Source organism: Gracilinanus agilis, chromosome 5 (assembly GCF_016433145.1).
Source record: "Gracilinanus agilis isolate LMUSP501 chromosome 5, AgileGrace, whole genome shotgun sequence".
In the NCBI taxonomy this organism is placed as follows: Eukaryota; Metazoa; Chordata; class Mammalia; order Didelphimorphia; family Didelphidae; genus Gracilinanus; species Gracilinanus agilis.
This window is the reverse complement of record NC_058134.1, coordinates 86,770,837-86,785,637: the sequence shown is the minus strand read 5'-3', so window position 1 is coordinate 86,785,637 and position 14,801 is coordinate 86,770,837. Positions and strand designations below refer to the sequence as shown.

At 35.7% G+C, this 14,801-nt stretch overlaps 1 protein-coding gene across 1 annotated transcript in view; it reads left to right on the top strand.

Annotated features, from left to right (window-relative positions):
* The window catches only part of DYNC2I1 (dynein 2 intermediate chain 1), a 109,089-nt gene extending 94,570 nt beyond the window's left edge, over nucleotides 1-14,519 (top strand). Inside the window, exons 20-23 of the mRNA XM_044678955.1 lie at nucleotides 2,416-2,515; nucleotides 3,647-3,778; nucleotides 5,974-6,197; nucleotides 13,891-14,519. Coding sequence (XP_044534890.1) covers nucleotides 2,416-2,515; nucleotides 3,647-3,778; nucleotides 5,974-6,197; nucleotides 13,891-14,062 — 628 coding nt within the window. The 3' untranslated portion in view covers nucleotides 14,063-14,519. The remainder of the gene's footprint in view (nucleotides 1-2,415; nucleotides 2,516-3,646; nucleotides 3,779-5,973; nucleotides 6,198-13,890) is intronic.
* Nucleotides 14,520-14,801: the final 282 nt, after the last annotated feature.

Sequence of the window (14,801 nt, the reverse complement as noted above, 5' to 3'; positions counted from 1 at the left end):
TATTGATGAAGGAGTTGTTATACACACATATACATATATAATCTTTCATATATATATGTGTATATACCCACACATATAAATTTATAAATTTATTTATATACACATACATACCCTACCCCAAATACTGCTTTGACTGCCTCCCCAAAATTATATGTTGTTTCATTGTTATTGTCTCTAATGAAATTATTGATTGTTCCTATGATTTATTTTTTGACCCACTCATTCTTTGGGATTAAATAATTTTATAAATCCAATAATTTTGGAGAGCAATTTGGAACTCTAACCGGAAGGTCTATAAATCTGCATACTTTTTGACTTAGCAATTCCACTATTAAGTCTGTATCCCAAAGAAATTATTTTGTAAAAGCAAAAAGTTCTCTTTGTAAAAAAATATTTTTGTGGTGCCAAAGAATTAGATATTGAGGGGATCCCAATAAATTGGAGGATGACTAAAAAAGTTGTGGTCTGTTATTGTGATGGAATACTATTATGCCAAAAGTAATGATTAACAGTATGGATTCAGAAAAACCTGGAAAGACTTACATGAACTGATGCAATGTGAAGTGAGCAAAATGAGAACACTGTACATAGTAATAGCAATATTGTATGATAAACTGTAAATGACTGCTATTCTTAGGAATACAAGATCCAAGACAATTCTGAAGGACATGATGAAAAATTTTATTTTGTTTCAAGAGAAAGATTTGAATGGACTATGAGTGAAGATTGAAATATACTTTTTTATAACTTTTTTTTTCTTGGGATTTTTTTTGGTCTTTTTTTTTTGTTTTTTTTTTTTTTGCAACATGACTCATATGGAAATATATTTTTCATGACTCCCCATGTATGACCTATACCAAATGCTTCTTAAGGAGAGGGGAAAAGAGGGAGGAAAAAAATTTGGAACCTAAAATTAAAAAAAAACACTAATGTTTTTGTTTCTACATCTAATTGGAAAAAAATAAAAATTTTAAAAGTTAAAAAAAAGTATGAGAAAGCTTGAAACAGCTGCCAAGGGCTGTGGGATAGTGAATTGATTAGGGAGGAGTAGAATGATTACCTTGAGGCATTGAAAGTCCAGTTAAGATTAGAGTATATAAATTTGTAGTAGATCTAGCACTACATATCAGGCAAGCACTTGCCTCCAGGCTACACAGTAGTAAATTTCAGAGGGAGGGTTTGAACCCTCAAGTCTTTTGCCTCTAAAACAAGTGTTTATCTAGTTCAGCCTCTTTTTCTTTACTGATAAGGAAACTAAAGCTTAGTGGTATAAAGTGACTTAACTGAGATCATTCTTCTAGTTAGTGATAAGATAGGAACTTTGACTCTAAGCTCCTCTTTGGGCTTTGGAGAATTAGAACTCTTAATATTCATTCATTCATTAACCATTCATTTGGTACCCAGGATGTACCAGGCAGTGCATTAGATGCTGGGAATATAAAGACAAAAAAGAAATAGATCTAAAACATTGGGCTATTATTTTGCTTTACTATTTCTGAGTTTTTTAAAAGGAAAAAATAAGGGCTGCATTTGGATTTTTAAGTTGTCACCAAAGAATGTCTTTTTTGTTGTTGTTGTTGTTGTTGTTGTTGTTGTTGTTTTTAAACCCTTAACTTCTGTGTATTGGCTCCTAGGTGGAAGAGTGGTAAGGGTGGGCAATGGGGGTCAAGTGACTTGCCCAGGGTCACACAGCTGGGAAGTGTCTGAGGCCGGATTTGAACCTAGGACCTCCTGTCTCTAGGCCTTACTCTCAATCCACTGAGCTACTTAGCTGCCCCCAAAGAATACGTCTTTGAAGTTATTATTCCTGTTTGAATCATATAAGTGTGGATGTTTCCTACAGAGAAATTTCAACTAATTTTTCCTGATGCAGAATGCTGTCCATATTTCACACTATATTTTAACTTTTGTCTAGTGCCCTTTCAGTTTTTATCTTTAAGGAGAAAAATATAGTTAAAAGCTAGTCTAGTCTTCCTTTCAAACTCCTTCTATTCTTGTAATGTATTAAACAAGGAAGCCACATAACAGGATTTAGAGCTGTCTAAGCTGGTAAGGTCAAAGTTGACACTTTTACTTATCATTTGTTCTCAGAACACTCATGTTGAGGGCAGATGAAATTTTTCCATTTTATATGTAGAAAAATTGAGGTAGTAGCAAGTTAATATGTAAATGTCACCTATTATATAATTATACTTAGATCTGAACTTTTTAACTCTTTCCCCACTATTATAGCAATTAAGTCAATTTCCATGAAGAAAAATAAACAGATTTTCCTCTATGTTATCTAACTCTGAAATAAATGCCTATGCCAAGTATCTAATGCAATATTAATGCTATTTACATATCCTTGAGGTTTTTAAAGACAAAATCTATTCACATTGATTTTCTATGGTATTTTCTATGGTATTTTCTTAGCTTTTCTTCTAAAAGTAACACAAATGTGGGGACAATGCAGACACTGACTGTGAAGTTTTTGCCTTCAGATCCTAATCGTTTTGTTATTGGTACGGATATGGTAAGTAATATTTAAGATTTCATTTTATAACTGACTCATTTTATTTCCCAGGATTTTCCCACAGTGTCTAAAAATCATTTCGTATTTTCAGTGTGACTTAGTAAATTATTTTTCTCACTAAATTAATGTGCTCACTATTCCCAAAATAGATCAGAGCTGGATATATAGATTGTAGATGACCTTTGTGGGCTGTTGAGGTCAGCAAGTGAGAGATTTCAGAAAGAAAAGAGGAGGCCATAAATGTTACCCTGTTTTATGTCCTCATCACTTCTTGCCAGCACTATTTCAATAGCCTTTAAAAACAAAAACAAAAACTCTTATGTTCCATCTTAGAATCAATACTGTATATTTGTTCCAAGACAGAAGAGCAATAAGGGCTAGGCAGTGTGGGATAAGAGACTTGCCCAGGGTCACACAACTAGGAAGCAATAGCCTTCTGATTAATTTCCCTGATTCAGGTCTTTCCCTGTTCCAATCTATCATTCCCAGCTGCCAGAGCAATTTTCCAAGCGCAGGTCTGACTAAATTACTCCATAAACTCCAGTGCCTCTCTCACTAGGATCAAATCGAAACCCCTTTCTCTGGCATGTAAAGCTATTGAACCTTGGCCCCAGCCTACCTTTCCAGCTTTATAATAAGCATTACTGCCTTCTAGCCTGGCTATTTCTCATCTGTGACATTATCACATTGACCACATCAATCACACTATCTGCATTGACCATGCATGTGACATGCTTGGAGTTCACTCCTACCTTGTCCCCACTTTGCAGAATCCTGCTGTACTTCAAGACTTATTTTAAACTCTTTTCTCCAGGAAGCTTTTCCTATTCTCCCTTCAGCTCTTAGTGCCTTTCCCTTCACCAAGATTATTGTATCTGTATTATGTGCATCTTACATATATTCATATATGTGCATGTTGTTTCCCCTCTATAATAAGGTCCTTCAGATTGGGAATTACTTAACTTTTAAAAAAAATTGCCAGCATTTAGCACAGTGGCTGATGTATAATAGGTACTAACAGATGTGTTTTTGATTAAATTGGAATATATTTACCTAATCATTTCTGTCTACATTAGAGATCTATTATTTGTCTACCTTAGCTCTCTCTCATCAGTATCTTCATATTAATAGGGTGTCATAAGTCATGGTGCAAGACATGATTCCAAAGTTTCCCCAAAACTGTTCAAACCCCAGCAACGTGAAGAAAGACCAGTGAAAGTTACCGTGATTGATTTTTCACCATTTGGAGACCCAATGTTTTTGGTATGAAAGTTTCTTTTTTTTTAAATGTACTATTTCTACTAGATTTTATATTCCATTTGGGGAGCATGACACTTGCAAAGATTTGCCTATAAAAATATTGCACTTGTAAACATTTTGCCTATTTTTTAAACAAATAGGTTAATAATTTAGATTTCTAAGGAAAACAGTGAGATTAAAAAAGTTATTAACTTCTAAGTTTAAGCTGAAGATCCTGTGTCAGTGCTTCATTGTGGGAGGGAGGAAGGCCTGAGTTCTTGAAGCCTATGGTGACCAGGGGTTCCTTTGGCAGTCTCTACCAAGTTACCAAGGGTCTAGAGAATGTGCATTGTCATGGCACAAACCAAAGGGTGCCCCCATTGTCAGAAGGCTAGCTACAGAAGATTCTTTTTGGTCAATAAAAACCACCTCCCAAGGGGTGGAGTAATAGAGTTTTGCACTGCAGATGAAATCACAGATTCTTGTAGTTTTGAAGTACAACATAAAGAAGTCTAACGTATAATCAAATGTACAAGGTTTTGTCCTGTGAAATTTTCCTTTGATTATCTCTTGCAAAACAGTAAAATTGCCTCTCTTTAAAACACCCTTACATTCCATCTTAGAATCAATATTGTATATTGGTTCTGAGGCAGAAGAGTGGTAAACTGCCCCCATGAAATTACCTTTTGATTATCCCCTTATCCTTTAGCTTTTCATTACTTGTAGTGTCTTAAATTTGTAGTTTAAAATAGCTTATTGAATTGAAACAAATAGCAATTTATGCTTTTCTTGCACTCCCCGTTCACTCAATTATAATCCTTTCCCCCAATTTTGCTACTCAATTACAAGGAGCTTGTACTAAGGAATATACAGTTTGAATGACCAGGTCCTTTCTTAATCCTAACATGAATTTATAATCATCCTAAATAGTGCATTGTTCTTTTAGTAATATTTTTTGTCTTTGGAGATAAAACAAATAAGTTCCTCATTAAATAAGGCCTTTGTTCAGTGCTCCTTCCTCAGAACAGCAAATGATATTTTAGAGCAGTGGTTCCCATACTTTTTTGGCCTACTGCCCCCTTTCCAGAAAAAAATATTACTTAGCCCCCTGGAAATTAATTTTTAAAAAATTTTAATAGCTATTACTAGGAAAGATAAATGTACCTGTGGCTATCACCACCCCTCTGGATCACTGCAGCACCCACCAGGGGGCGGTAAGGCCCACTTTGGAAATCACTGTTTTAGAGAATTAAGGATTATATATTCAAGGAGAATAAATGGTAATCATATTGATAGTTCTATAATATTTATTGTGTTCCTGTTTAACTTTTTCTAATCAAGAATATGAATTTTTTATTACAATATTGTTATCTTTTTAGTTAAATTCAGAATTTATTATTATTGTGGTAGAACAATCTAGGATCAGTAAGAAAAAATTAAGAGCCATTTTTTCTCTTTTGCTTGAAGAAGTTGCTTAATTTCATTCATACTACCTAACTGTGCATGTGGCAAGCCATATTCTGCAAAAGCTTTAATTAAAAGAAAACAACTTACTAAAAATACTAATAAGAGCAATTTGTGTAGATAATATGAAAACTTTATTGGTGTCAAAACACTTTCCATAGCTGTTAAGGAAGTGATACATGAGATAATAGATCTGCTTAAATTATCTGAGGTTATAATGATGAAACAATTTTTGTTGAATTTTAAAATGTTGACAGTACACAATAGCTTAGGTTTTCCAAAATTTTGCCTCTTGTTTTCTAAATATAGATATATGTGCAAATTTTGTTTTAGCCATTATATATTTTTCCCTTTGGAAAGGATTTGAAATAAAATGAATGAAATCATTCAGACATTTTTTAAGGGGCTTTTGATTCATGTTATATTAGCCAAAAGGAATCATAATTCCTCAGTTTAGGCTGTTGGTTTGGGGCTCTGAGGGTTGCTAAATTAATGGATTTTGCTTCTGTGGAGATTTTAATTTGGGTCTCATGTGGCAAATGGGTAGAACCAATGTATGATATTTTAAAAATAGTTGGCTATTCTAAAAGCAACTTTGATAGCCTATATAATAATAGCTAAAACTTCAACTTTTATTAGCAATTAACATCTATTTTAATTGTGCAATTTATCACACCTTTTCCAATAGTGTCATTTTTGTGATTTGTATGTTTTTAGTTAGTCTAGTTATTTACTTTTTCCTTTCCATCTTATAGGCTGGCTGTTCAGATGGAAGCATTAGACTACATCAGCTAACTTCTGAGTATCCAATTTGTCAGTGGAATAACAGTACGAAGGGGCAGGCAATTCTTGCCTTAAAGTGGACACAGACAAGACCTGCTGTGTTTTTGGTTCAGGATGACATATCCAACATTTACATATGGGACCTATTAGAAAATGATTTGGGACCTGTAGCTAAACAATTCATCGCTCCAGATAAGTAAGTCTGACATAATTCGTAATGGATTATCAGAAGCATTTCTTTGCATGAGATCTGTGATGGCCAGCCTATGATCCCATTATTTTTCCTTTTCTTTTTCAATTTCAACTTCAAATTTCAATGAAATTATGAGGCCACATCAAAATTTTGTGGATTCTGAAGGGCTTCCTGTATTTAGATCACATCCACTAAGTCCCTCCTTCTCTTTTAAAAATTAACTATTGTTCATAGTTGGTTAAATTCCAGGTTATTTTGATATTAGACATACTTAATATTCTAAGAATAAAAGTAAGCTTGAGGCTAGTTGATGTCAGTGCATCTGAGAGAAAAATAAGGTTAAGAACATAAATTTCAGTTTTTGAGGAATTTATATAAACATTCATTATTCTATGGTTTAGTGGGTATTGGATTTAGGAGTAGGAACACAATAAACTTTTCTGCATATTCTATTTGCAAGTTATGGCCACGTTTTATAAGTATTCTTACAGAAAGCTTTAGTGTATTCATTGTTTCATTTATGTGCCTTACTTTGTGATGTTTTAAATGCAACTTAACCTCAACAATTTCCCTTGTAAAATGGACAAAGGGATTCAAGGTAAAAACAGATTAAAAAAGAATCTGAGGACATACAGGGGAATCCTGAGTTGTACCAGACTGAAGGGTAGGAAAACTGACAAAACAAAGGCAGGAATGATTCTTGAACACTTGGAATTGAGCCACTGATTTGTGAGGCTTTTTCCATAAAGGGAAGGATAGAATAAGGAAACTCTGAAAGAAAGAAAATGCTATGTATCCAAGGAATGTAGATTAGCATTTACAAGTGGTGATGATGATTATCAAGTAAGGGTCAACAGATGGAGAGTTGAATACTCATGGCTGGTGTCTCCCTGCTGAGGGGTACCTGAATGACCTTAAAGATAGAGACCTGCTGCCTTTCTAGGGTATATGTTTAAGATGTGACAGATGGCTAAGGAGACTTCTCAAACCTTTTGCCATTTCTGGCAGGCCATATGGGCACAAATGGTTGTTTCAGAAGAAACTTAAAGCACATTGTTAGGGATGGAATGAGAAAATGAGGTTAGAAATGTGGTGAGTATTTTAATCATTTCCAGTTAAATGCAAAAACTTCCCTCCCCACCCCCAGTATCCTATACATAGAAAAAGATAAACTCTTTGTGTTCCCTACCCATTTTGCCAACTTCATAAACTTAATCCATGACTAAATGACATACTGCTAAAAATGGCATACTTGGTTTTAATTTGTAAAGGAAAGAAGAAACAGACAAAAGAAAAATATCTAAAAGTGTCTTAAAATGTTAAATAATACTGGAGATTTGAAAAGTTGAAACTGAATCTATTATGGCTTTAGTACTTCTAACTTATGGAAAATGAAGACTTGAGTCTAGAATATGATACACAAAAGTGAGCATTATGTGTATACTTACTCCTTAATTTATAAATTTCCCAAGAGTTTAATTTTTTGTGAGTACAGTAAGCTCCCTTATCCACGATTTCTCTTTCCATGGTCTTAGTTACTTGAAGTCAGCCTGAAGTGCTGGAAATCTGCCCCTGTTGCTGCAGAAATCCACCTTCAAAGTTCACTTTTTAAAGATTTTATTTGGTGGTGGTGGGTAAGCTGTAGAACACCAAGCTGAAGGGCAGAAGTGGAAAGAGAGAACACATATATGTAGGGGTTGGCAGATGTTCTCTTATATCCTCATTTCAGCCATCAGTGATGGGTCTTGGAATACATCCCCGTGGATATAGGGGCCCTACTATAAATGGTTTGGAAACTAGGCTGTATTTTCCTATAGAAACAACATAAAAGATGTTGCTAGGTTCCCAGCTAGCCAGTACAAACTATTTAATATAGTTAGATAATAATATGTTTCCATTTTTTTCCTATCAGGAAATGAATACAGAATTCCAACTGTGGAAGATCATTTTCACCCTTTCCTTCCATCTTGCTACTTTCTAGAAAAGAAATCCTCCATCCTTCTTTCTGCTAATCTGCAGAAGAAAGGGGACTCCATTCTCCCTTCCACTCTAGTCTCTGATGCATCATCATCAGAAGAAGATTCTTTATTCCCTCCCTTAATTCCCTAGTAGTGGGAAAAGATTCCATCCTAGTGCCTCAGAACTTTTCAGTTTGACTTTGACTTTGACTTCTGGGATCCTATTCAAACAAAAAAATTCAAGCAGAAATAACTGAGCATATACTTATTTGGCAGTACTGTATGTCATTCAGGTATAGAATAAATTTATGAAGTTGAAGACACAAATTAGAAGGATTTTTTTTGTGTAAATTATTCTCTTAAAAATTTACATAGGGGCAGCTGGGTAGCTCAGTGGAGTGAGAGTCAGGCCTAGAGACAGGAGGTCCTAGGTTCAAACCCGGCCTCAGACACTTCCCAGCTGTGTGACCCTGGGCAAGTCACTTGACCCCCATTGCTCACCCTTACCAATCTTCCACCTATGAGACAATACACTGAAGTACAAGGGTTTAAAAGAAAAATTTACATAGATGGGAAAACAAGTCTATGGGTCAATAGTTGTTGATGTTCTCTTGGTTCTGTTTTTAGCAGTAGTGATTAGTCTTTATTAACTGCTAATTCCATATCTTTCATTACACATTTTTCTTTTCAGGGAAGATTGGTAATAATAACAAATGCTCAGTTATAAGAAGCAATATTGTATAGAATATTCCAGATAACAATTCCAGCTTCAATGAGAACGGAACAAGAGAAACACAGCTTAAATTGAAGAGATTTAGTTCAGGCTTAGGAAAGAACTCTTACTCTTCTCAAAATTTGATAATGGAACAAATTAATGGTGGAAGCAGGGGAATATTTCTTTCTGTGGTCTTTAAAAATAGAGAAACAATTATACATGACTTATTTAGAATGGTTGACAATTTGACCTTTAAAAGGACCCTTCTATCTCAAATAGCTTGTCATTGTTAAATAATACTTTTGCTCTGTCACTATATTATATAACCTTGGTTTCTTTCCTTTTAACTCATTTATACCCTTTACCTTACTCACACTCATCACTAAGAATACAGCATAGGCATGAAATTCCCGAGAGTCATCAAATCAGTGAGGTTTATATGAATGTCTTACTATGTTTATCTTTATATCAGTGGCCCTTCACTGCTTTCAGGACATATTCCTTCATCTAGATTTCAGATTTCTTCACCTTCTGATTCCAATTTACCTTTTCCTGCTAATCTTTTATTACTGTCCTGCATGTACTCTGCACTACAATACAATTAATTCCAACAAATTTAACTTAGTGTGTTCTTTGTGCAAAGCTGTTTCCTGGGCTTTAAACTTTGTCAGAGACAAAAACAAAATGGTCTTTGCCTTCTCAAAGTTTTTATATTCTAATGAGGCTGGAATAGCATCACAACATGTACACAAATAAGGAAATACAAGATAATTAAAAGATGAAAAAAGCACCTTATGAAGAAAGTAGGGAAGAGATTCCTAGAGGAAGGGGTTCCCTAAGCAAGTCCTAAGGAAATCCTGAATATTGAAAGGCAGAAGGGAAGAGGTAGTGCATGTAAGGTATAATAATAAAGCCTAGAAATAGGAGATGGAATGTCAAATTAAAGAAAAGGTAAGTTTGGGCTAGAACATGGAATAGATTAAGGAATTAATGTGAAATGTCTGGAAATGCAAGTTGGAGCCAGATTGTATAGAGTTGGAAGTTCCTAGAGGAAAGAGGAGTCATTAAAAATGTTTAGTAGGGTAGTGGCATGGGTCACTATGTCTTAGAGATACTAATATAGTATTTATGTGGGGAATAGATAGAAGAAGGTACAGAACGGAAGTAGAAAAACCAGTTTGGAGGCTATTATCATATTCCAGGAAGAGATGATAAGGGCAAGAATTAGAGTATGTGACATATGATCATCTGAATGAGGAGAAAGAGATGTGAGAAATTTTACATGCAAAGATGGCTTTTAATATGAAGGAATATAGATACCTGGAGCCAGAGAGTCAAATCTGCATAATGCAAATTTACATAAAGCAAGAACTGTCTGTAGCTTATGGAGTTTATCTGTAAAACTATTTTTATCCTTGCAAAATGAATAAATGAGAAATCTATAAAGGTTTTGTTTTGCAGTAATGCACTATGTCCAAACCTGCATTATCTAGTTTTAAATCTTATCACTTACTTTTAATTCAAGTAAATTTGGAAAGAAATTTGGACTGTATTTAGAATCAGATTAATGTTGTTGATTCATGGTTCTGCCACTTACTAGCTGAGATGCTTCCCCTCTTGGGCCTTAACTATCCTGATGTGTAGAATCAGGGAAGTGGACTTCCAAGGTCCCTTCAGCTCCAAGTCTATGAACTTATGAAAGGAAGCAGTAGGAATTCTGAAAAGCAGAGGCAATAAGGGGCGTCTATGCCTGACACAATTTGTACTTGTGAACAGAGGCAAGAAATGGAGGGGAATGGAGAGCAATCCAATTTGGAAGGAATTTAGAGTCTGTCAGTCAACAAAATAGTAGCTTACACGTGTCAGGCACTTACAAGCACTTTACAAATATTATCTCATTTGATCTTCACAAAAACCCTGGGGAGTTATTATTACCCATCTATTTGTCTTCATTTTACAGGTAAGGAAACTAAGGCAAATAGAAGTCAAGTGACTTGACCAAAATCAAACAGCTAATAAGTTTCTTGGGCTCAATTTGAACTTTGGTCTTCCTGACTCCAGGCCCAGTTCTCTGTCTACTATGCCACCTAACTGCCTCAGTCAATAAATATTTATTTAGCTCCTGGCACAAGGCAAAGTGCTGCCAAAACCAAAGGAGGTAGAAGACATTTCCTGCCCTTGTAAGTTTACAATTTATTGGGGGAGACAACATCCAAACAACCACATACAAAGAACCATATATAAGATAAACAGGAAATAATCATCAGAAGGAAGGCACTAGAATTAAGAGGGATTGGGGAAAGTTTCCTTTAGTGGGTGGGATTTTTGCTGGTACTTAAGGAAGCCAAGAAATCCATGAAGCAGATATGAGAATGGAGAGCACTCCAGACATAAGGGACAGCCAGTGACAGTGCTTGGAGTCCCCAGATTAAAGGACACACAGCATGGAGTGAGGGTGAGGTATACATAAGAAGACTGGAAAGATTGAGGTGTGTGTAGGGAGGTACTAGTTTTGAATGACATTGAATGTCATAAAGAGGATTTTATATTCGAACCTAGAGAGGTTAGGAAGCCACTGGAGTTTGTTCATAGAGAAGTGACGTATTTGGACCTATGCTTTAGATAATTACTTTGAATGGGTGATTGTAGGATGGCCTAAAGTAGAGGGAGACTTGAGGCAGGCAGATTGACCAGCAGGCTATTGCAGTAGTCTAGGCATGAGGAGAGATGGGAGCCTCCACCAGGGGGTTGTTAGTATCAGAAAAGGTTGCTTCTCTGATTTGAGAGATGTTGCAAAGGTAAAGTTGACAGGCTTTGGCAGTAGATTGGATATGAGAGGAATTGAGCATGACAGCTAGGTTGGAAGTCTGCGAAGCTGGTAGGACAGTGGTGCTTTCAGAAGTAATAGAGGTTTGGTAAAGGTGGGGAGTCTTTGGGAGAAAGGATAATGAGCTCAGTTTTGGACATATTGGGTTTAAGACATCAAGATGACATGAAGTGCAAGATTGTCCAATGGGAGGCAGTTGGAGATTTGAGACTGAAGGACAGCAGAGAGTTTAAGGATGGCTAAGTGGATTTGAGAATCATCATCACAAATATGATAGTCGAATCCCAGGATGCTGTTGAGATCACCAAGCAAAGTAATTCAGAGAGAGAAGAGAATCCAGTACAGGACCCTGTGGAATATGGTTAGCAGCCTTAATTTTGATGAAGATTCAGTAAAAGAGACTGAGAAAGAGTATTGTGTGAAGTGGAGTAATGTGTTGGGAAAGTCCATTAGAAGAATGCTTATGGAGAATTCTGAATGTCATGATAAGGAGATTGTGTTTTATCTCAGATTGTGCTTTATCTCATTGTGTTATTTTATCACACAGGGACCCACACTGAGTGTATTTGAGGAGGGGAATGATTTGGTCAGACCTTATTTATCTTAGGATGAAACTTTGGCAGTTGGATGGATGAGAGAGGATGAGTTCGAGAGAGGAGAGACTGGAATTAGGAAAATCAGTTAGGAAGCCATGACAATAGTCAAAGTAAAAAATCATGACCCATGAATCATAGTAGTGACCGGGAGAGACACTGTGGAAATGGAATCAACTGGATTTAGTATCTGTGATTGGATAATATGTCTGGGGACAAGAGATGAAGAACCATAGGATCAAAGCAGCATAGATTTTGAGCTTTATTTTACAGATGAGGAAAACAAGGCCCAAAGGTGAATGACCTGCCCAGGGTCACAGGTGGTGGGTATTTGGACTCAGGTTTTTTGATTCCAGATTCAGTATTCTACTCTTGCATTCTGAATCTAGAAGGGTAGTGGTACTCCCAGCAGAATTATAGAAGTGTGAATGAGATGAATGTTCATTTATTATTGGTGGTGGAGCTGAATTGCTGTTTAGGGCACATTAAATTTGAATCCTTAATAGGACAGCCAGATGGAGATGTCTATCAGGCAGCTAGAAAATATAGGATTGGAGATCTTTGTATCTCCCCAATATAATCATTTCAATAAACACTTGACTAAATTATTGGATGGATGAATTAATGGCTTCAAGCTCCTGGGATGGTTCCACAATGGCTTATAGCCAAATTGTTTCCATTTCCCAGAAGCCTGGGAATCCAAGAAGACTCTCAGGACCCAGCACAAAACTCCTTCTGGGCAGGCAACAGAATGTAGCACTTCTTACACTGATCCTGTCCTGACTGGTCAGTCTGTCTTGAGCTGCCCCTGCTTCAGTCCATCTTCTACACTGCTGCCAAAACAATTTCCCTAACATACATGTCTAACTATGTAACTCCTGTTCATTAAACTATAGTAGCTCCCTATCGCCTCTAGAGTCCAATAGAAACTCCTTTAGGTTTAAAGCCCTTCACAACCTAGCCCCAACTCACCTTTCTAACTTTTTACACATTTCCCTTTCATGCTGCCAAACCCCTCTCTTGTTGTTTCTCACACAGAATATATTCCATTTCCTGTTCATTTTCCTTTGCACTGGCTGTCCCCATGTTCTCCTTTCTCATCAGAACCCCTTTGGATCTTGTTTCCTCAGGCCCTACTTGTAAATAATAATGACTTTTCCTGATTCTTCCCTATGCTAGTGTCCATACTCCCCAGATGACCTTGTATTCATTTTGTATGCATATTATTTCCTCAATAGACTAATAAAATCTATGAAGGCCAGGGACTGTTTCATTTTTACCTGTGTAGCTCTAGTACCTACCATAGTGCCCAGAACATAGTAGATGTGATAAATAAATAAATAAGATAAATTAGATAATAATAAGATAAATGCTTGTATTAGTGATTTACTCTATTTCTGGGACTTCTGTTGGTCTGAGAGTAGGCCATAGAGCATTCTTTCTTACTTGCTTGAACATGAATACCAACTTTTGTTTTAATTTTCCATTTTTCTCCTTGGTTTGGAGGGCTGAAAGGTATCATGGGAAATGAAAAAAGAAACAAGGTTTGTTGTGTGTCTCCTCATAATTGATATGGCTACAAATAAATGCTTTTTCATTCTAGGCTCATCACGGCAACAGTCTTGGGTGATCCCGAAAAGACAAACAGATTCCTTAGTCTGGCATTGGCCAAAACATCTGGAGTTATTGAAATCCAGTACCTAAAGAAGAAATGGTCATTACCCAAGAAAGAAGAACAAAGGAGACTGCGTTTGCTTCTGCAAGACTCCCTCTAGAAATGGAAAAATAATTTTCTAAGGAGCTCATAGAAAAGGAGCATTACCAGAGACTTTTTGTTCAATGATTAAAAATGAATTAGGTATTATTAAGAGGCGTATAATTTAATAGCTACTCCATCTATGTGCATGTATATTTCTGTATATAGAATATATGTATATATATATTCTGTATATAATTCATTTTACTGTTGATTACAGTGTTTCTACTAAAATCAATATTTTTGAACAGGAAAAGAAATGACATTTTCATATCTATTGAACTTAAAGGGAAATACATATTATAGCCACTCCCAGTGTATTGTTTATGGAGGATCTTTATATATTTTTTTCAGAACAGCTCTAAAATATGATCATCAAATTTATCACTGTTTTTAAAACCACCCACCATGAAATGAATTTAAATGGACTATTTTCTTACTCACACAGATACCTATGCCTGTCCAAATTAAAAGCAGTTCCAATGTTGAAAATTTCTTTGCTAGTTGTTGTTTTTTTTAAAAAACTATATTTGCCTTATTTTTGGGGTACTATTTTAGCAACATTTATCTGGTCTTGTATTATTAAATACCCTCTTAAAAAGGGAATTTAAAGTAAAGGAGACCTGGGAGTAACAGACTTTCTCAATATTAGAACTGGAAGAAGAAGGGACTTTTAAAAGATCATAGTTTTCAATTGTTTCACTTGACAGATGAGAAAACAGGCCCAGCAAGGCTTGTTCAGGCTTATGTAATTAGCC